The 22,119-nt window shown below is 35.5% G+C and overlaps 1 protein-coding gene across 1 annotated transcript; it reads left to right on the plus strand.

The window, feature by feature from the left end:
* The first annotated feature begins 434 nt into the window (after positions 1 to 434).
* LOC130739219 (probable phospholipid-transporting ATPase 8) lies at positions 435 to 9,549 on the plus strand. Its single transcript, XM_057591468.1, has 11 exons — positions 435 to 1,583; positions 2,487 to 3,847; positions 4,713 to 4,823; positions 4,914 to 5,190; positions 5,384 to 5,472; positions 5,580 to 5,688; positions 5,763 to 5,990; positions 6,108 to 6,233; positions 7,371 to 7,469; positions 7,822 to 8,013; positions 8,679 to 9,549. Exons 1-11 carry the CDS (start codon positions 1,191 to 1,193, stop codon positions 9,270 to 9,272), a joined length of 3,579 nt encoding a protein of 1,192 aa, XP_057447451.1. The 5' UTR covers positions 435 to 1,190; the 3' UTR covers positions 9,273 to 9,549.
* Positions 9,550 to 22,119: the final 12,570 nt, after the last annotated feature.

The following is a 22,119-nucleotide window of genomic DNA, read 5'->3' on the forward strand; positions in this document are numbered from 1 at the left end:
AAAAAATATTACTAACCCAACTTAAGTCTCTTATTTTTTTTTTTTTTTCTAAATATACACATAGCCGACAATATGAGATTAATTCTCAAGACTTAGAGATTACATTAAATAAATAAATATTTTTTAATAAATTATTCTTTATACGCATTATAATCCAATGATCGATTGAATCTTGAACTAAATATTTATATTTATGAAATCTAGGTATCTAATCCACATAGTTAACTCAAGTCAAGTCTTGAACAAGAAAAGAGAGACGCATCTAGTGGGGAGTACTGAGACGTATCTATCTATATCAGGCATTGTTCTTGTCATCAACGTAACAACACGTGTTTGAAAATCAAACCAACTGAGAGAAAAACATGAAAAAGTGCTTATGGATTGGAGTGAATGATGAATGATCTAAGTTTTACACTTCATGCAAGCAAATAGTAGTATACTATTTCTTTACATTTAATCTGCACAGTGACCTTTTTTCTGTTTTGGCCTATGATATGTTTGTTTCTATGCAACTGTGGTGGGTACTTTCATTTTTCCTCTGTTTCTCTCTCTCTCTTTGTTGAATGAATGAATGAAAGAAAGGTGAAGGCAGTAATATTACTACTACCAGTACTAATGACTAGCTCAATAGCGGTTCCTATCAATGTCTTCTTGTCTCTCTCATTTGTTTGCTTATACAAGCGGCAAAGTTAACTAATACTCACACCAAGGTCTCTCACCTTTATTCTTCTCTTTCTCTCTCTTTCTTCAATTTGAGAGCAAGGAATTCCAAAAAAAGACTCTATCTTGGAGGGTTTCTTTCTCCTCAGCACACTTTTCCAGCTCAGCTGTTGTGCCATTGAAGCTTTGTGATTTGGATTTTAGTGGGAGTTTTTGTTTTCAGGAGCTGGCATCAAACTTTAGTTGCTGATCAAGCTGTTGTTTTTTTACCTTGGCTTGTGATGTGGTGGAGTTGGTTCTTTTCATATTAATTGTGTGTGTCCATTTTTAGGTAAAGGGGTTGGCCTAATTTGGTTGTTTCTTTTTACTTTAGTGGTTTCATTCTTCATAGAGTAGGTGAGGGAAGAAAAAAGCACAAGAAATCTGTGTTTAAGGTGCTTGTGATGGGTGTTTCTGTGATCCCTAGGGAAACTAGAGGATCAGTTGGATTTTACAGGTGAAAAGGAGAGTAGAGAAGCCTTTTGTAGAAAATGCCTGAAGGGGGCAGAAAAAGGATACATTTTAGCAGGCTTTATTCTTTTTCTTGTTTGAAATCTCCATTCAGAGATGGCCATTCCCAAATTGGGCAAAAAGGGTACTCAAGGGTTGTGTACTGCAATGATCCTGATAACTTGGAAGCAGTTCAGTTGAATTACGGTGGCAACTATGTTTCTACCACCAAGTATACAGCTTTTAATTTTATCCCCAAGTCTTTATTTGAGCAGTTCAGAAGGGTTGCAAATATCTACTTTCTTATTGTGGCTTGTGTCTCGTTTAGTCCATTGGCACCTTTTACGCCTTTAAGTATTGTTGCACCTTTGCTGGTTGTGATTGGAGCTACTATGGCCAAGGAAGCTGTGGAAGATTGGAGAAGGAGAAAGCAGGTAATGTTTCATTGTTTTTGCTTCAAATTTTGTACAATCCTGCATAGTATAGTTTCTATCAAGGTCCTGCATTCCAATTTTGTACCCTTCAATCCTGCATTCCAATTCCCCTCCCCCTAGTGATAGTTTCTTTGAAGGTCCTCATCTGTATATCTCCAATAAGTTTGGACCATTTTAAATTAGAAAAATTATGAATGAAATGAAAAATAGATGTGATTTAGTACTGCTGAAGTGCTGATTATCAAGTTGTAAGTCACACTGGTATAAGATTATTAATTGGTTCATTGTGCAACTTGCAATGTTATTTATTTCTGATGGTGGAACAAAGCTTTAAGACTATTAATTAAGATCTAATACTTTCTCATACTTGCTATTATTGATGTGAAAAATACCAGACTCAATTCCATTGGAAATAGAAGGTTAGAAAAACCTGGTTTACAAGCTTCATAGTCTTAAAATGCCCAAGGATTTAAAAGCTGTTAGTTTTACTGTCATATCGACATACCAGCATATCCCAATACTCTTTTGTTTCTGGAAACTGGGATGAGCATCACAAAACTCCTTTCTCTTTGAACACATCTAATATAATTCCAACTACATTCCAATTTGTGTCAGAGATTGTTCATCTTCCTTATTTTTGGATAAATGATTCTAGGAAACATATAATTAAGTGCTGCTTTGTGCCTAAATAACTTGTTTACCTTCTTTTTTCGTTCATATTCCTTTTTTTCATTGATGATTTGCTTTGGATGAGCTTGACTTTTGTGTCCTGTTAAGAGTCACCATTTTCAATTGATTTCTTTTAAGTCTTTAGTCCTGGGAATTTTTCTTTTTTCATTGATATATCTCATATATTGTTCTGTTCTAAAGGCTTTGATGTATAAACTTCTTTAATTTCTTCAGGATATAGAGGCAAACAACCGAAAGGTTCAGGTATACAGTAGAGACTATACATTTGTGGAGACTAGATGGAAGAAACTTCGCGTTGGTGATATCATTAAAGTGTATAAGGATGAATACTTTCCTGCTGATCTTCTTCTGCTTTCATCAAGCTATGAGGATGGGGTTTGCTATGTTGATACAATGAATCTTGATGGAGAAACTAATCTAAAGTTAAAGCATGCCCTGGAGGCAACAGCTCATCTTCACAATGAAAAATCTCTACAAAAGTTTAGGGCTATGGTCAAATGTGAGGATCCTAATGAAAATCTGTACTCATTTATTGGAACTTTTCAGTACGAGGGTAAAGAACATCCTCTTTCCTTGCAGCAGATCCTTTTAAGAGATTCTAAGCTGAAAAACACTGAATATATCTATGGTGTGGTTATCTTTACCGGCCACGATACAAAAGTGATGCAGAATTCTACTGATCCTCCATCCAAGAGAAGCAAAATTGAGAGAAAAATGGATAAGATTATATACATCCTCTTCAGTTCCTTGATTTTTATATCCTTCATTGGCTCGGTCGTTTTTGGTATTGAGACCAAAAGGGATATTAGTGGTGGCAAGTACAGGAGATGGTATCTTCATCCAGAGAATACAACAGTGTTTTATGATCCTAGAAGGGCAACACTTGCTTCTATTCTCCATTTTTTGACTGCCCTGATGTTGTATGGATATCTAATTCCAATTTCACTCTATGTATCCATAGAACTTGTGAAAGTTCTGCAGGCTATTTTCATCAACCAAGATCAGGAAATGTATTATGAAGAAACAGATAGGCCAGCTCGTGCACGCACATCTAATTTGAATGAGGAACTTGGTCAGGTTGATACAATATTGTCCGACAAGACTGGTACTTTGACATGTAACTCTATGGAATTTGTCAAAAGTTCCATAGGGGGCATTCCATATGGTCGTGGGATGACAGAAGTGGAGAAGGCACTTGCTAAGAGAGGGAGCAAAGGGGAATCTGAATTTGATGGTGTATCATCTGATTTCTTGGGCCAGAATACTGATGCTGTGGACTCTCAAAAGCCAGTTAAGGGATTTAACTTCAGAGATGAACGCATAATAAATGGGCAATGGGTTAAGGAACCTCATCCTGATATCATACAGAAATTCTTTCGAGTGTTAGCTATTTGTCATACAGCTATTCCAGATGCTGATGAAGATTCAGGAGAAATTTCCTACGAAGCCGAGTCACCAGATGAAGCAGCATTTGTCATAGCTGCGAGGGAGCTTGGTTTTGAGTTTTTTGCAAGGACACAAACAAGGATATCATTGCATGAATTAAATTACGAAAGTGGAAAAAAGGTTGACAGGTTGGCTAGCTTCTTTTGCCATGTTTTTGTTATACATATCCACCCTAATGCGGAAAAGCTTCCTGTTACCAAAATCATCACCCAGATGTGGGATTCTATAATTTTTATTTAATCAAAAGTTATGCAGCTTCTGTTCTCAACAGAGCTTGATTTAGCTTCTTACTAAAACAAATATATAATATGAATTTCGAAGTTACAGTATATTATTCCTTTCCCATACTTAATATATCTATTCAACTAATTTCTTCATATATATAGGACTTGTAAAAGAAAAAACTTCAGTTACTGCTTTTTGTAAATTTTTAGATGACAAAGATTATAGTTGTGAGGAAACTTTTGTTTCAGAGAACTATCTGCGAAGAAATATTTTTTCAGAAAGTAGTTCTGTTCTTAAAGCTGGTTTTAGGATGAAAGATTGAGGTGAAGAAAATCTTGTTTTAAATCATTTCATTTTGGGAAGAATAGGGGCTGATAAAGGGGGGTAGAGAAGGTCAGAATATTTATTACCTTAAGACAGAGAAGAAAATAAATGTCAAAGAAATTATCAATGTTAAGCTGATCATCATCAACTCTCATTAGAGAAAATTAAGCTTTATACTTAGCAAACTACTTAGTTCATATGCTGCAAATTCACTGAGGCATTTCTAGTTTGTATTGTTTTTCTTTATTTCTGACTATTTGTTATTTGACATTGATTAGTTTGTACCTCTTTGATATCTTTGGTTCATAATCTGGTATACTGAAAGAGAGTGATTAAAAATACAAAAATCTTCAAATCATTTTCCATATTGTAACTTAGGGAACATATTCATTAGTTTGGAAATTTGTGTTTAATTTACTAATCATTGATCTAATTTGTGAGTAGAGGGTACCCGCTTCTGCATGTCTTAGAGTTCAGTAGTGCCCGCAAAAGAATGTCAGTGATTGTGAGGAATGAGGAAAATCAAATATTGCTCCTATGCAAGGGTGCAGACAGGTTGAAATTATATCCACACGCTTTTTAATTGATGAAGTTGTAAGGTTCACACAGTGATGTCAACTTTTTCATTTCCTGGCATATGGTCAGTGTTATGTTTGAAAGGCTCTCGCAATATGGAAGACAGTTTGAGGCTGAAACCAAGGATCATATCAAAAGGTATTCGGAGGCAGGTTTAAGAACTCTTGTAATTGCATACCGTGAACTTGGTGAAGAAGAATATAAGCTGTGGGACAAGGAGTTCTCAAAGGCCAAAACTTCTGTAGCAGCAGACCGAGATGCACTTGTAGATGAAGCTGCAGATAAGATGGAAAGAGATTTGATACTTCTTGGTGCTACGGCAGTTGAGGATAGACTGCAAAAGGGGGTCAGTATAAAATTTTGTTTGTGTATTTAGACTCTGAAGTATGTCCAGTAATAATGAAATAGAAGATTGATTTCTAACAAGAAAAAAAAAACTCCTGTTTCAGGAATAGAAAATGACAAAAAATCAGTAATTAACACTATTCATTACATTCTTGGTTAGTTGATTAAGTTTACTCTGTTTACTTAAAGTACAGGTACCTGAATGTATTGAAAAGCTTGCTCAAGCAGGAATCAAGTTATGGGTATTGACTGGGGACAAGATGGAAACTGCAGTTAACATAGGGTACATCTGTACATAAACAAATCTTGTCATGTGTTCTGTTTCAAATTTCAATGGAAGTCTTATTGAGTTGACACTGGTTCTCTCCCCCCCCCCCCTCGTTTTTACAGGTATGCATGTAGTTTACTTAGACAAGACATGAAAAAGATAGTGATCACTCTTGATTCACCAGATATCCTGTCGTTGGAAAAACAAGGGGATAAAGATGCTCTAGTAAAGGTACATGACCTTGGAAGTTTTTGGCATTTAATTTTCTCTTGTTATTATAGATCTTTGATTAAACATTTTCTTAGGCCTCTCTTGAAAGCATTAAGAAGCAAATTAGTGAGGGAATCTCGCAAGTCAAGTCCGCAAAAGAAAGTTCTAATACAGATAAAGAAACTTCTGCATTTGGCTTGATAATTGATGGGAAGTCCTTGGATTATTCTCTTAACAAGAATTTGGAGAAGTCCTTCTTTGAGTTGGCAGTTAGTTGTGCCTCTGTCATATGTTGCAGATCTTCACCCAAACAGAAAGCTCGTGTGAGTTTATGGATATGCAATTTTCATTTTTTGTCACATAATAATGGAAAATCCTTTTACATGGTCGGTGCTTGGGGTGTCGAGACATATAATCACATCAGCAAAAAAAACATGCAGGTAACAAGATTGGTGAAATTGGGAACAGGGAAGACAATCCTATCTATCGGTGATGGGGCAAATGATGTCGGCATGCTTCAGGAAGCTCATATTGGAGTTGGTATTAGTGGTGCTGAAGGGATGCAGGTCTGAAGATACATTTTTTTATACCTATTTGGGCTGTGCCTGTTATCTGTTCATAAAAGAGTTAAATTCTGAGTCCATAATAAACGGAGAAAATGAAAAGAGTTTTTAACTCAGTCTACCATGTCCTCACTCACATATGTCTGAACTATTTTGTGCTGTTTAACATATGAACTCAATACGTGAGCAAGAACTTGGTAAGTTAGGTTATACTACAGTAATCAACCAATTTGTCAAACCTATATCCATTCAACATAGGTTGTTAGTATTATTATTATAAAAGGAATAAAATTGTTAGAAGTGGCTTGGCTAATCCATCTATATTATCAAATGTTTCCCTTGTTTTTCCTTAGATAAAACCTTGACAAGGTTCAGATATTAAATCATTTCTTTGCTGAAATCAGGCTGACATTAGTTTGGATAAACCCATCTTTAAGAAACCATGCCCACAATAAGCGTGTTCAGCTGGAAACCCTTTTAACTTATCTACATTAAAACTCAACAGAGATCAATAAGTTAAAAGGTTATAAAGTGATTGGGAATTGGAACTACAGGCCATTGTTTTTAGTTGTTAAATAGAATTCATTTTAAACTTTTGATATTCGAGGCATATGACTTGTTTAATACTCCCTCCGGTCCTATTTATAAGCAACAAAAAAAAAATTCACATAGTTTAAGAAATGTAGTTAAACTAGATAAAATGCATTAAATTTGTCTTAAATTAAAATGAACTTCCAAAATTACCCTTTGTTATTAGTGTTGGAAAGTGGAAAAGAAAGAGAATAATTAATGAGACACATTTTACAAGTTAGAATTAATAAGGGCATCATTGGAAAAAATTAATTAATATAGCTCAAACTTTCATTTGGTTCTTATAAAAAGAACCAAGATTTTTCTTCTCTTTCATGCTTATAAATAGGACCGGAGGGAGTATATGAAACTTCTGTAATTGTTTTTTGAGTTAACTTTGTCACCTCTGATCATATAGGCATTAAGGATTCTCTAGTACTTTTATCTAAACTTTTTTTCTGCACATGCATATCAATGCACTTTTGATAAATTAATGGTGATTGGTGAATTAAGTTTGAATGACTCTCCCAACTTTTTTTCATTTGACAAAAAACTATTTGTTGTTTACAGGCTGTAATGGCAAGTGATTTTGCAATTGCTCAATTCCGTTTTTTGGAGCGATTGTTGCTGGTGCATGGCCACTGGTGTTATAGGCGAATATCATTGATGGTAAAACCTTGTGTCCATCTATTTCTCGAACTCTTACCCTTCTATATTTAGTGCTGACCTGCTCAGTGACTTCATGTTTTAATTTCTTAGTTCCCTCAATTTTCCAGAATGAACATTATGGAAGATTCTACCATTTTTTTCATTTCCTTTTTGGCATCTTTCTTACCTGTTTCATGAATTGATTGGTTACTCATGGTGAAGATTATCTTTCTCTTTTCTGATTGCATTTTAAGAAAACTATTTTTTGTGATTGCATTGAACTGTATAATGTCTGTTATTCAGATATAAATTTAGGCAACTAAATTGACAAAAAATATTGTCACTGATAACTTGTTATATTTTGTTAATGCAGATATGTTACTTTTTCTATAAAAACATTGCATTTGGATTTACCCTATTTTGGTTTGAGGCATATGCTTCTTTCTCTGGACAACCTGCGTACAATGATTGGTACATGTCATTTTACAATGTCTTCTTCACTTCACTTCCAGTCATCGCTCTAGGTGTTTTTGATCAGGATGTTTCTGCCAAACTTTGCCTGAAGGTACTAAATCATCATTCTTTGAATTGCTTCTGTGCAAATTACAAAACAATTAAGGTCTCTGGGTAGATATGTAGAATTAATCTTTCTAGAAGTCAAGTACTGTATGCACTGATTTTTTAGTTAATACCATATGTGACTATAAAGCGTCATTTAAGGATATGAGTATGACTAAACTCTAATCTATCTGAAATTTGTTTAGTCTCTCAGATAGTCACATGTTCAAAAAGCTTATGCTAATGTATTTGTTGTGAAAGCAAGTGTGAGTTTGGAGTCCCCACATTAGTTATGAATTGTCTAGTTGAAGACATTATAAGATAAGAGGCTCACCTACCCAATGCTTTAAGCTTTTGGGTAGAAATGTGGTGTCCAGTTCTCTTGGTGTCTTGTTCAACATTGGTCCATCATTCTCTTTGGACTCCCAACAAGAGGTATTAGAGTCAATGGTATAAGTATGACCCTGACAGTTCCTTGTATTGGAAGACTGCCTAGTGACCGTGACGGCTGGCCCATTGGTGGCCAATGTGTTACTCCAGACTCACTTGCATTCACAAAAATATTCATGTGTTTACCAATTTCTTTTGTTGGCTCTTGATTTTTAAATGTATGTTTTAACTGGAACATGGAAGCATGAGAAATCCTGTGCTAATCATAATATATTTTTACAGTATCCCTTTCTATATCTAGAGGGAGTAGAGGACACCCTCTTCAGCTGGCCCCGGATCATCGGGTGGATGTTGAATGGCGTTATTAGCTCCTTAGCCATCTTCTTCTTGACCACAAATTCCATCATAAACCAGGCCTTCAGAAGAGATGGTCAGGTGGTTGATTTCGAAATACTAGGTGTCACAATGTATTCTATTGTGGTGTGGACAGTGAATTGCCAAATGGCACTTTCCATCAACTACTTCACTTGGATCCAGCATTTTTTCATATGGGGAAGCATTTTCTTCTGGTATGTGTTCTTGTTGGTGTATGGCTATCTCTCTCCGGCCATATCCTCAACAGCATACATGGTTTTTGTGGAGGCTTGTGCTCCCAGTGCTGTGTACTGGCTAGCTACCGTTTTGGTTGTTGTGTGTGTGCTTCTACCCTATTTCACTTATAGAGCTTTCCAAAGTAGGTTTCTACCAATGTACCATGATATCATACAGAGAAAACGAGTCGAAGGGTTTGAAGTTGAGATATCTGATGAGTTGCCTACACAAGTTCAGGGAAAACTAATGCATATGAGAGAAAGATTGAAGCAAAGGGAACCATGAATTAATGTACTAAATGGTTAGTTTGGAACTCTGAGTTTGTGTTCGGTTTGTTGGTTAGTTTGGAAGTTGCATTGGAGTAGTGAGCATTACAAGCTTTCTTTTGTAATTAGTTTATTCTTTACTTTCACACTTTCGGATTCCAGTTACAAAAAATTAGTAGAGGCAGGATTTGTATAGCAGTCACCTGATGTAGATTAGTTATGTAAGTAAAGCTTGTGTAATTGTTGTACCAAAAATAGCCAGTGTTAATTAAAGAAGCAATACTTAGTTTGCAATACGCTTGATATTGTGTGTATGGTTTTGCATTGGTGCAAACACAAATATAATTTCACGTATCTTAAAGTACTAACAGAGAAGTTAGAATTCACATTGAATTTAACGTGGATTAAAGATGTAAGATTTTGCTACATCAACATTAACGTGGATCTACATTGAGTTTAACATAAATTCATATACTATAAACATAGTATGGTTAGTTTTTTGTTGTAGAACCTCATCAATTTTTATTCATAAAATCACTTTGGGATGACAATATTTTTTTTTAAAAGGAGGATGACAAAATAGATGTTTGAGAATCATTTTAGAGAACTGATTTAAGAGGGCAACTTCTGTATTGAACATAACTAATACTGAGATTTTATAATGGTATTTTGCAATATAGTCTACAAAAATTGCTTTTTTTTATATAAATGCATTCAAACATAAATTACTTTACTTTCAATTCTATTTAACTCACTTTCACAATGATTTATTTTATCAAAATTAATTGTGAGAAACGTTAATTCAAACACCACTAAAATTCAAATATTAGGATAGAGAAATGCTGTTACTTGTTGTTTTGTTGGACTAAACGGTGGCCCATGTTTAGCTGTCCAAAGCAAAAAGGAGAAGAAAAGAATGACATCATCTGGGACATGGAATTGAAGGAAACGTGAATTAGTGTTGTTTAGATGTTCAAAACGATTGAGATTCACTCCAATGATGCCAGATACATGCTTTTCATTTGGGTGCTTTTCAAAGTCAAGTAGGAGGCCAGAAATGGAAAAGGGAAAAAATCCATAATTTCAGCAGTGAAGTTTCTTACTTTTGATGTCATACCACACACAAAAGAAACTTCCCAGAGTGGGTTAGTGAGGGTAACGAACTAGAAGAAAGGCTGCATGAGATACTTGTGCCATGCCCAATTGTTGATGCCTATGATACTAGTCCACCCATCTTATTAAACTAACTAAAAAGATTGGTGATAAACACCATTTTTTCTCCCAAACACACAGCGACACTTATAATGTATAGCCGTTTTTAACCGTCATAGATTACAGAATATGTTTAATGAACTCTGTAATTGTGGCGGTCAAAAATCACAACTAAGTGTAGCATGTGCCTTGAAAAATGCAGTGTTTACCAATCACCATTGTTAGACTATGGCAAGGGTTAAGAAAAAGCAGGGGTGGCTAATCATTTCTCTAAGGTTGTACTTATCCCTAAAGATCAAGGTTTAGGCCCAGGTGTCAAAAAGGATTTACCTTTTCTAAATTTCGGAGTTGAATTACTTGCATTGTGATTATCGTTGGTCATTGTTTGTGATCATTACTCTCTAGAAACTAGAGAGGCCATGGTTGCAGCATGCACGTGTACACTCCACCATTGATTATACATATCTCACCATCGTTTAATTAAATTTCTTTATCAGAGAAAATTAGTGTAATCAACATCATATAGTGAGGAGCTTCTAGATGTGCATATGGCTGCCCAAACTTTTTCTTAAAGAATTTACACTCATAGGCTTACATATAAAATTGTTAAGAATCATTTTATATAAATATTTACCTTCTAGTGAAAGTTATTATTGTTGAATCCTATATATTCACAATCATATTTCTATTTTTAAAAATTGTGTCGTGTTTATTTAAACGGCCCTGATTTGTGTATCACCATTTTATGATAGATACCATACACTTTAATTGCTATAAATTTGTAGAGTTTAATTTTTCTTAATAAATTATGTAATTTGTGACGGTTTTTGACCATCACTAATTACAAGTATTTAAGTGCTTATCATAAAATAGTGCTACAAAAATCATTTTTATTATTTAAAAGACCGCTTATCTAAATGATATTATCATCATTATGAGATTGGCTTTGAGGGCTCAAAGCCATCAAGTTGATCTAGGACGACCAAGGTCTAACTTCACTATTAAGTAGTATGTTGAATTAAGGAAGACTAAGATTTTATCGTTCTAACCGGTCGACTTAACAAAAATAGTTAAGTGATTAGAAATTGGTCAAATTGTTGGAACTATGGTAAACCATTACGTCAGGCATCCATTCAATTATGTTAGGCAAGCAAGCGGTTAACTCTTAGCAACTAAACATATGTGTATGACTCGACTTGATATGTAAAAGTTTTGTCTCACTTTAAGCAAACCTAGGATATCCATTAGTGTTCTTATGAGAATCTAGACTCGTCGCTTTCCTTGAGATTTACGGCGGTGCTTGGTCGTGATTCGCCTAAGAGTGTGGTGGTGTTGACCTTGAACGTGGGAGAAAGTACCTGTAAAAGAGACTTTAACGCTCAAGTTAGTGTGTGAGCAAGAGAGAATCATGAGTCTTAGAAGAACTCAAGTAATGTTAAAAATGAATAGCATGCTATGTAAATGAATGATATAACATGTATTTATATGACCAATATCTATGCTAAATGACTTCGCGGATGTATGGGAAGTCCTTAAGTAGAGCTTTTGTGCGCATGGTTGGTTTGGTGTCATTATGCTTTAAGTGTTTCACATCGGTCTTTTGAGAGGCCACTAGGACATATTGCTAGTTAGACTGGAGTGATCTATTCCTGAACCAGAACGTGCAGGCGGCCCTTATGGTGTCTGCTCAAGAGCAAATCCTTATGAGTTGATTGCGACGTTGTCAAACCTTAAGGCTTAAGAGCCGATCAGAACAATTACTCTTATTTATCTTTCTATACATACCCACTTAAATTGGAGCTATTAAAAACCGTAACAAATTAATATGTCGCCTGAGTGTCAATTTTATCGAATGTCTACATACAATCAACTTATAGAAGGTATCTGTTTTTCAACATTTTTTTTAAAAATGATGATATGATTTTCAACTTGAAAAATAAACAAACATAAGAATAAAATACTAATCATACTTTGAAATTTAAGAATGTTATAAAAATAAAGGGCTTAAAAAGAATTTTCTCTCAATTTCACTTTCCTTCCCTTCCATTAAAATATATTTCCTTCTCTCCTATCCTTAAATGAAACACAGCTAGTGTTTTCTAGAAGGAAGATTTTATACTCTCCTTTAACTTTACAAGAATTAAGGAAACAAGAAAGTTTTCAGTTGCCAAACTAATATAACTAATATAATGAAGTTCATTCATGTGAGGTATGCAGAATCTATGGAGAGACAAGTGAACCCAGACCTTTTTCTGTTTGAGCCGTCCACGAATGCAAACTAAAGGACAAATATTTAAAACCAGGTTAAAACTCTGATGCCACTTCGAATGAAAATGGTAGTGCTTGTTGATCCAAACCGTTTTATTTTATTGACCAAAAGACATCCAAAACTTTAGTACAAGTGCGCAAGGCGTCGTTTTCATTAGTCTAATTCCTCCATAGTGTGATGGCGAAAGTCCTTTGAAATTTTGGTCAAGTTTCATTACGAGACTCCCAAATATATACAAAACTAAGCAAGCTATTAATCATAGATATTTCAAATTGTTATAGATGAATAACCATAATATCCTACAGGATATTCCTTTATTATTATTTGTTATATTTTGTAATATGCCTCAGAATATTCTTTAGCATATTATGTAATTTTCTATTATAAATAACATTGTCTACCTCACACACAATTTGTGGTGAGAGTGTCCAATCTTACATGGTATCAGAAGTTTAGGTTGAAACCCTAGCTTCAACCTTTTGTGCCGCCACCTTTCTCCCTCTTTTCTCGTGCGCCGTCGTTTTCCGTGCGACCCCACAGTCCTTGCAGCCGACATCATCTCCACGTGTCTGGCCCCCTTTTGCATTTTCCCGTGCGCCGTCGTTTCCTGTCTGTTGGTTGTCGCGCGTGTCCTGCCTTCCTCCCACGCGCCCGACAAGCCAAACCCTGCCGCCAGACCTCGTGCTTTGTGCGGCCCTTGTCTTGCCAACACCGACAGCCCCTTGTCTTGCCAGCACTGACAGCAACCTGCCTTGACCGCGTGTGTCTTGATTCCTGCCACGCGCCTGCCACGTCCAGCAGCTGCCGCCAGACCTCGTGTTCTGTGCGGAATCTCTTGCCAGCCAGCCTTGGTGCTTCTGACCAGCCACCAACGACTCTTATTATATTTTTTGTCCTTTTTTGTGACTCATCAACAACTTTGATTCATTGATTAATTTTTCAGTATTTCTCTCATGGCTTCCGATACTACTCCTCCGACTTTTTCCATGAACACTTTGGTGCATATGCTTACGGTGAAACTTAAACCAGATAATTTTCTTCTCTGGCGTAAACAGGTTACTGGTCTTCTTCAGAATCAGAACTTATATGATATTGTTGACCCTAGTGTCGATCCTCCGCCAGAATTTAGTCAACAGACATTTGCACAAACTGTTACTCAACCACTACGTAATGATGCTCCTCCTCCAAACCCTCTTTATGCGGAGTGGCAGGCTCGCGATCGTAATGTCAACAGTCTTCTTCTTTCCTCCCTCACTGAGGAGGCCTTATCTGAGACTCTAAGCGCAACCACTGCTCGTGATGTTTGGGTTGCTTTACACTCTGTTTATGCCTCCCGCAGCAAGGCACGTGAACTCCGTCTTTGTGATGAATTTCAACTCATGCGTCGTGGTTCTCTATCAGTTTCTGAGTACGGGCGGAAATTTCGCACTATCTGTGATCAGCTGGCTGCTATTGGTGCACCTGTGCCTAATGATGATAAAGATCATTGGTTCCTTCGTGGTCTTGGCCCCTCATATGCAAATTTTTCCACGGGACAGCTTGATCTGGTACCTCTACCTTTCTTTACTGACTTTCTTTGTAAGGTCGAGAGCCATGCTATTTTTCAGGCCTCTCTTGAAGAATCTGTGACCCCTCCACCTGCTGCCTTCCATGCGAGCAATCAACCCCGCTCTTCTGGTGCTCAATCTTCCACTAGTGGCAACCGTGGAAATTTTGGTGGTGGTTCTCGTGGTGGAAATCGTGGATCTCGCCAGCGTCGCAATAATGGTGGCTCTGGCCGTCGTGGCTCTTACACTCCTCGTTGTCAAATTTGTCGTGAGCAGGGTCACTATGCTGATAAGTGTCCGGTCCGCTGGGATCGTTCTTCTGAGTCTGCCAATTTGGCACAATCATTTGCTGCGGGTTGTTCGTTGGACAACTCAAACCGTTCCGACTGGTACATGGATACAGGTGCCACTTCTCATATGACTCCTTCTCTATCTCAGCTGACGGACTCTCAGGACTACTCTGGTAATGATCGTGTTCTTGTTGGTAATGGGGCTGGTTTACATATTACTCATACTGGTTCTCGTTCTGTTTCACATTCTGTTCCTTTATCTAATGTTTTGGTTGTGCCTCGGTTAACTAAAAATCTTATCTCTGTTAGCAAATTGACTCGTCACCATAATGCTAAAGCTATTTTTCTGGATGATTCTTTTGTTATTCAGAACCGACAGACAGGCGCCGTGCTGGGAAGGGGCCGATGTGATAACGGACTTTATGTGCTTGACCAAGGCTCGCAGGCGCTGCTTACTACCAGTTCTCCATTACCTCGTGCCTCTTTTGAATTGTGACACTCACGATTAGGACATGTTAATTTTGAAATTATTCAACACTTGCATAAACTTGGTTGTTTCAATGTTTCCTCTATTTTGCCTAAGCCTATCTGTTGTACTTCTTGTCAGATGGCTAAGAGTAAACGTTTAGTCTTTTATGATAATAATAAAAGAGCTTCTGCAGTTTTAGACCTTATCCATTGTGATTTGTGGGGACCATCTCCTGTTGCTTCTATTGATGATTTTTCGTACTTTGTTATTTTTGTGGATCGTTTTTCCCAGTTTACTTGGTTTTATCCATTGAAGCGCAAGTCTGATTTCTATGATGTTCTAGTTCGCTTCAAAGCGTTTGTGGAAAATCAATTCTCCCGGTCGATCAAAGTTTTTCAAAGTGATAACGACACTGAGTTCACTAATACCAAAGTTCAGACTTTATTTGCTTCCTCCGGTGTGCTTCATCGTTTTTCGTGCCCTCACACTCAGGCACAGAATGAACGGGTTGAACGGAAACACAGACATGTTCTTGAGCTTGGTCTTGCTATGTTGTATCACTCACATGTCCCTACTAAATATTGGGTTGATGCTTTCAGTATTGCGGTATATATTATTAACCGTGTCCCTTCTAAGGTGCTCTCTCATCAGATTCCATTTCAGCTCTGATACCATGTAAGATTGGATACTCTCACCACAAATTGTGTGTGAGGTAGACAATGTTATTTATAATAGAAAATTACAGAATATGCTAAGGAATATTCTGAGGCATATTACAAAATATAACAAATAATAATAAAGGAATATCCTGTAGTGATCCCTTTCTTCTAACTCAGTTTATTGTTAGCCTTAATGCTGAGTTCGCCATTAAATATCTGGGTAAGCTTGGCTACTTTCTTGGTCTTGAGATCACTTATACTCCTGATGGTTTGTTCTTGGGACAAGCCAAATATGCACATGATTTGCTTTCTCGTGCTATGATGCTTGAGGCCAGTCATGTTTCGACGCCCTTGGCTGCTGGTTCCCATCTTGTCCGTTCTGGTGAGGCTTACTCAGATCCTCTGCATTATCGTTCTTTGGTTGGGGCCTTGCAGTACTTGACTATTACTCGTCCTGACTTGTCCTATGCTGTTAACACGGTTAGTCAGTTCCTTCAGGCTCCGACTATGGAACACTTTCAGGCTGTCAAACGCATTCTTCGTTATGTCTGTGGCACGCAACATTTTGGTCTTACGTTTCGTCGTACCTCTTCCCCCGCTGTTCTTGGTTATAGTGATGCTGATTGGGCTCGTTGCACGGACACTAGCCGCTCTACTTATGGCTACGCTATTTTTCATGGTGATAATCTATTGTCTTGGAGTGCTAAGAAACAACTCACTGTTGCTCGCTCTAGTTGTGAATCTGAGTACCGCGCTATGGCAAATACTGCTTCCGAGCTCGTTTGGTTGCTTAATCTTCTCCATGAGCTTCGTGTTCGGTTATCCGCGACTCCTCTTCTCCTCAGTGACAACCAAAGCGCCTTGTTTATGGCTCAGAATCCTGTTGCTCATAAGCATGCCAAACACATTGACTTGGATTGTCATTTCATTCGTGAGTTGGTTGCTTCTGGCCGTTTAGCTGTTCGTCATGTGCCTACTTCTCTCCAGCTTGCTGATATTTTCACTAAGGCATTGCCTCGTCCGTTGTTTGAGCTTTTTTGATCCAAGCTTCGAGTTGGTCTCAATCCAACGCTAAGCTTGACGGGGGGTGTTAGAGATGAATAACCATAATATCCTATAGGATATTCCTTTATTATTATTTGTTATATTTTGTAATATGCCTCAGAATATTCCTTAGCATATTATGTAATTTTCTATTATAAATAACATTGTCTACCTCACACACAATTTGTGATGAGAGTATCCAATCTTACACAAATATTATGATAGTAGCTCTAAGTCTTAACATTGATGGGATTGAAAGTCGACAAGTGAGTCTGCAAAATTATTCTATAGTTACAAAAAAATAACTAAGCTGCAGTGTTATGCATTATGTATGTCGTTATTAGTTAATGTGAAGTCATAAAGTTAATTGAGAAAATCTCATTCTTGTGAAATTTTGTAGAAGTCCTTATCATGTAGTTTTTTTTTTTTTTAATTTAGTCGTATTTGAAAATGTACAATATATTAATCTAATACTATCAATTGAAAAATCATTTGAGGGAAAGTAAAATGTGAGGAGTAGTATATATCAGGTGCAGACAGTAGCTTTCTTAACACCTTGCTAATTATGAAAAAAATTTAAATTAGATTTTATTTTTCATATAATGTCATATTAAATGCATATTATTTTAACATTTTGGGAATTGAAAATATTAAAAAATAGTTATTTTTATCTACACGTCCCAGAATGATAAATCAAAGACTCATGAATATTTAACCCTGTTAATGAAAGGGTTTGGAACAAACTTAAAGGTTGAAAGGAGAATGTTTCCTCAATAGCAGGTTAAGAGGTGCTTATCAAATCAGTTGCTCAAGTTAATCCTTCAGTCTCCCTAGAGTGAAGGAGCTGGTCTGGCGTCTTTGTCAGGACGTGATGCCAATGCAGTCTCGCTTGGGTTCAAGGACGTGATGTCAGTGCGGTCTCGCTTGTCTTGGTTGCTTCTTGCTATGCCTCCTTATTTGCATGTTATTTCTCCCCCTTGCATCGTGTTGCTGCTGTGGAGATACTAGGTGGATTCCATATTGATTTCGTGTATAAGACTATAAGGATTCAGGGTGAGGTTGGCTTTGCTTTTGTTGCTCAAAATGGTGAGGGACCCCTTGGCTGTAGCCCATTGGCTCGTGCTTCATCCCCTCTTATGGCAGAGGCCTTGTGCTTACAGTGGACGAAAATATTACGACGAACGTTGGCTCCTTTAAGGTGATATTTGAGACGGATTGTCGATTATTGTTTGCTGCTTGGCTAAAATCTAGAGCTAACATGACTTACTTTAGGTCGGTGTTGAGTTATTGTCATGTTTTAGTGTCTTAGTTTGAATCTTTTTTCTTTTAGCTTGTTCGTAGAACTAGTAATAGAGCAATTAATTTTCTTTGGGGTGAGAATGTTCTCATAGATTTAGTTGCTTTCCATCAAGCCAATGCTGATGTATTAGGCATTACTGAGGGTTTTTTTTAGGGTTCTTTTGTTTAACACATCTATTCCTCCTTAAAAAATAAAAAAATACACTAAATACATGAGAGAAGTAAAAGTGGATTAAAACATACTTAAACTTGTCATAACAAACTACCAACCAACTACCAACGTGCCCCGCGAAATCTTCTCTCCTCTATGGCACTTAGCTGATTAATTAATCGGCAATACTATGACTGAAAGTTGTAGTTTAGCTGGTTTGGGTAAATATAATAGTTATAATGCATTATGCATAGTTTATATATAACATCAACATGGCTTCTTGAGCATTCAAAATGGTATCTTTCAACGAATTGATTTAATTTGTCAACCAAAAAATCATTTTTCAATTATTTGGTTTCTTCCCAAGCAAGGTTTTGATGTTTGTGCTTAACAATCCAAAATACTCAATGCCTGGATCGGAGCTTTTTATATTTTTCTTTTCGTAAGGCATGTTTTTCATAAACCTATAGATAACTCCAAATCCTTCTAGATGTTTGTTTCTAATAATTCTTTAAGAATGGTATTAAATACCTTTTATATTTTAATACATTAAAAATATTTTTTATTTAATATTTTCGTAAAGTAATAGAAATTTTATAGGTTAACTAATTTGTATGATACATGGTATAAAGATATATATGTAAAATTATTAAAAATGGATTCATTCTAGAAAAAAAGTCCACAGTTTGGGCCATAACTAAAAATCATTATTAGTCATTCTAGAAGGTGTCAGCGAGGACTTAAATACTTTAAATTGAAATTGATTAGAAAAGATTGTAGAATGGTGGTTTAGTGGAAGCTTCTGTGCGTGGGTTCACTACTGCATCCTGCTCTCAAGTGTTTGGAATCACTACTTTCTTACCCTTTGTTTATTTATGTTTGAAAGAATTAAAAAAAAATTTATCCTAATTAAATATGAGATAAAATCACTCCAACATTAGATGATCATGTAATATTTTAACACATGTCATGATCGGTAGTAGTTGTAATTTTCTAAGTTACATGTTGAAATATTACTATGTCATTTAATCTAAAATAGTTTTACCCATTATTTACTTTATCTAGACAATCCAAGTAAAAACTTGATGAATGATGTAAAGAAGAAGATATTTCACCCAAAAAAAAATAAAGAAAAAAAAATCAGATATATGAAATGAATATTCGTGACGCAGATTTTGGGGCGGAAATACTGGCGATCGATATCTCAAAATAGAAATTATTTGATTGCTGTTGAAACGTGGATCATAAGATGTGAATTGAAAAATAAAACGAAAAACAGCAAAGAAAACAATTTAAATCGACCATAATATATGGGTACATTAATACCTATGAGATTTCGCGCGTACAGGTTTCTCAAGAGGTATGGGAATAATGGAATATTATATTTGCTTTGCTAATTACTATGTTATCTTACAAACTAGATGATCTTATATAATAAATTATTCTATTATTTTATAAATGAATTATTAAATACAAATAAATTCATTTTAGATTATTTTTGTTACATCATAAAATAATTCATTTTATATTGTTTTTTTTCTACATCGGAAATTTATTCATTTTATATTGTAAAATTTACAGAATACATTAATTTTTTTAAAGTTATAAGTAGGAGGGCAATTATGAAGAATTAGAATTTTTTTTGCCCACAACAATACAACATACTCCGGGTGCACTACATGAAATTATTTTCTTTCTTTAAAGGATTAAAGCCTATTATTTTATTAATTTGTAAGGGTAATTAAAAGCCCAACGCCTATAGATATAAAGTTATAAACTATAGGGACTTCCATTCCATTACATCAGTCAAAACTAGCTGCTAGCTCATGTGCAGATGAGAATAATAAATGCACCACCAATCACCAATCCAGGAAAGCAATATTTCTAGATAAAAGGACACTGGCTGCTATAAACTTTTAACAATTTGGTGTGCTCCTATCTAAATATTTCAAATGTATAAAAAAACTTTATGTAATTTGCTTTTTGATGCACTTGAAAACTAAATTATTTAGTCTGGTATATATGGATGCATGCCTTAACAGGGCTCAGGTGGATACATATGTAGGATCGATGCTGAGTAAAATTATGGCCAAATTAAAGGTAGTAAACTAATAACGATTTATGATGATGACATAATCTCATATCCAATGTATGGGACTTAATTTCTTACTAAAAGAGGCCCTAACCTAGCATATATTTAAAGATCCCTCATCCTCAAATCCACCCTTAATAATTTATACACATGTCATAATCATCAAATCTAGAAACAATGTAGCCATCCGTATGCAATGATGTTGGAATTTCATGAGTCACACACACACAATTTATATCACAACGCTTTTGATGGGTACTTCCATTTGTCCAAAGGCAAAATATATATAGCCGGCCACTTAATTCACACAACCTCACCTGTTTCTTTCCCTCTTCCAAACCACGACTCCTCCACAGCCAGCGCAAATTAAAACGTAATTATATGCCTTTCAAGTGGAAGCCAACTAGCCAAAAAATATCGTGTACAAAAAAGGAAACATTTAAAACAAAATATAGTTTGTTGGTGAGAGAAAACTAAAAGCTACAAAGTGACATGTCAAAAAGACAAATATTGTTGATGATAAATAAAGAAATAAAATAAAAGAAGGGAAATATAAATGTTAAATTAAATATAACCCATAATATTATAATTAAATGTAGACATGGAGGATATTCCTTTGAGGCTCTTTCTTTTGATATATTGATTTCAATGCCTATTTACTTTTCTCGCATTTTAATTTTGTAGGCCTTTCTTTTTGCATAGGAACGACAACTTTGCTGCTGATTTTTTAGTTAGACACTTAGACGCACCTCCTATTTTAATTCAGTTTGGGTAGATGAAGTTCTCATTAAGACACTTTCTTTGTGAACGTTAATGTATTGAATTCTATACCGATTTCTATTTAATATATTGCAGTTTGACTTTAAAAAAATAAATAATGAAAGAAACCACTTTCTAATACTCCCTATGTTCCAAAATATAAGTTGTTTTAGAATTTGTATTATATTTCAAAATATAAGTTGTTTTACAAAACTAATACAATTTTTATCTCTTTCTTCCTTATATACCCTCATTTAATATTTTACCTCTTAATTACCACATTCAATTTTCACCTATCACAACTCTCACTATCCACTTAACCAATAATAACATTTTTCTCTCCTTAATATAACACAACTTTAAATAGGGGTATTTCAATCAAAATATTTATTAAATAATGAGTTCTTAAATAATGTGCACAACCTTAACAACTTATATTTTGGAACGAAGGGAGTAAAAAATTTCTACACATTTGATTCCTTAAGGATGAAGGATTATATTGTTCCCTTATAAAACCTATTTTTCATAAATATTTTCTTTTGCAAAATCTTAATTTTTTTAATTTCCAAAAGTATCTCACATTCGACAATCACAAGACTTTTTTTTGGTACATTAGAAAGATGAATTGCACCCGTCAGGAATCGATCTCTGGACCTCCCCTATCAAACCCATATGTCCAACCACTTGAGCTATCATATGGGGACGTCAATCACAAGACTAACTCTATGATACTTGAGGATCACATGGATTGAATTATTAACTAAATATTTAAAGAGTCCAGATGTCCAACTATTTACCAACTGCCCTACACTAAATTCTTGGTTTTCCAAAACCTTAAGGATCTTTAATCACACATTAACATTAACATTTGTCATAAATTAATAGTCATAGCAAATAAATAAATGCAGAAACAAAGACAAAGAGCGTCATCCATGATTTGAGTGCATTGCTTGACACACACGTGAGTGAGGTGCTAAAAGTAAATAAGTCCTCCATAGGCTGCTCTTTCCATTTTCCTTCTTTGCTGAGGCAACCAAGTATAAATACACCCCAACCCACTCCTCATTCCACAGAA

The sequence above is a fragment of the Lotus japonicus genome, chromosome 2 (genome assembly GCF_012489685.1).
Source record: "Lotus japonicus ecotype B-129 chromosome 2, LjGifu_v1.2".
In the NCBI taxonomy this organism is placed as follows: Eukaryota; Viridiplantae; Streptophyta; class Magnoliopsida; order Fabales; family Fabaceae; genus Lotus; species Lotus japonicus.

Coding starts and splice junctions, on each gene's coding strand:
- LOC130739219 (XM_057591468.1), top strand. CDS start 1,191: ATGCCTGAAGGGGGCAGAAAAAGGATACATTTTAGCAGGCTTTATTCT. Junction 5,191..5,383: donor AGGATAGACTGCAAAAGGGG/GTCAGTATAAAA, acceptor CTTAAAGTACAG/GTACCTGAATGTATTGAAAA. Junction 5,991..6,107: donor CACCCAAACAGAAAGCTCGT/GTGAGTTTATGG, acceptor AAAAACATGCAG/GTAACAAGATTGGTGAAATT.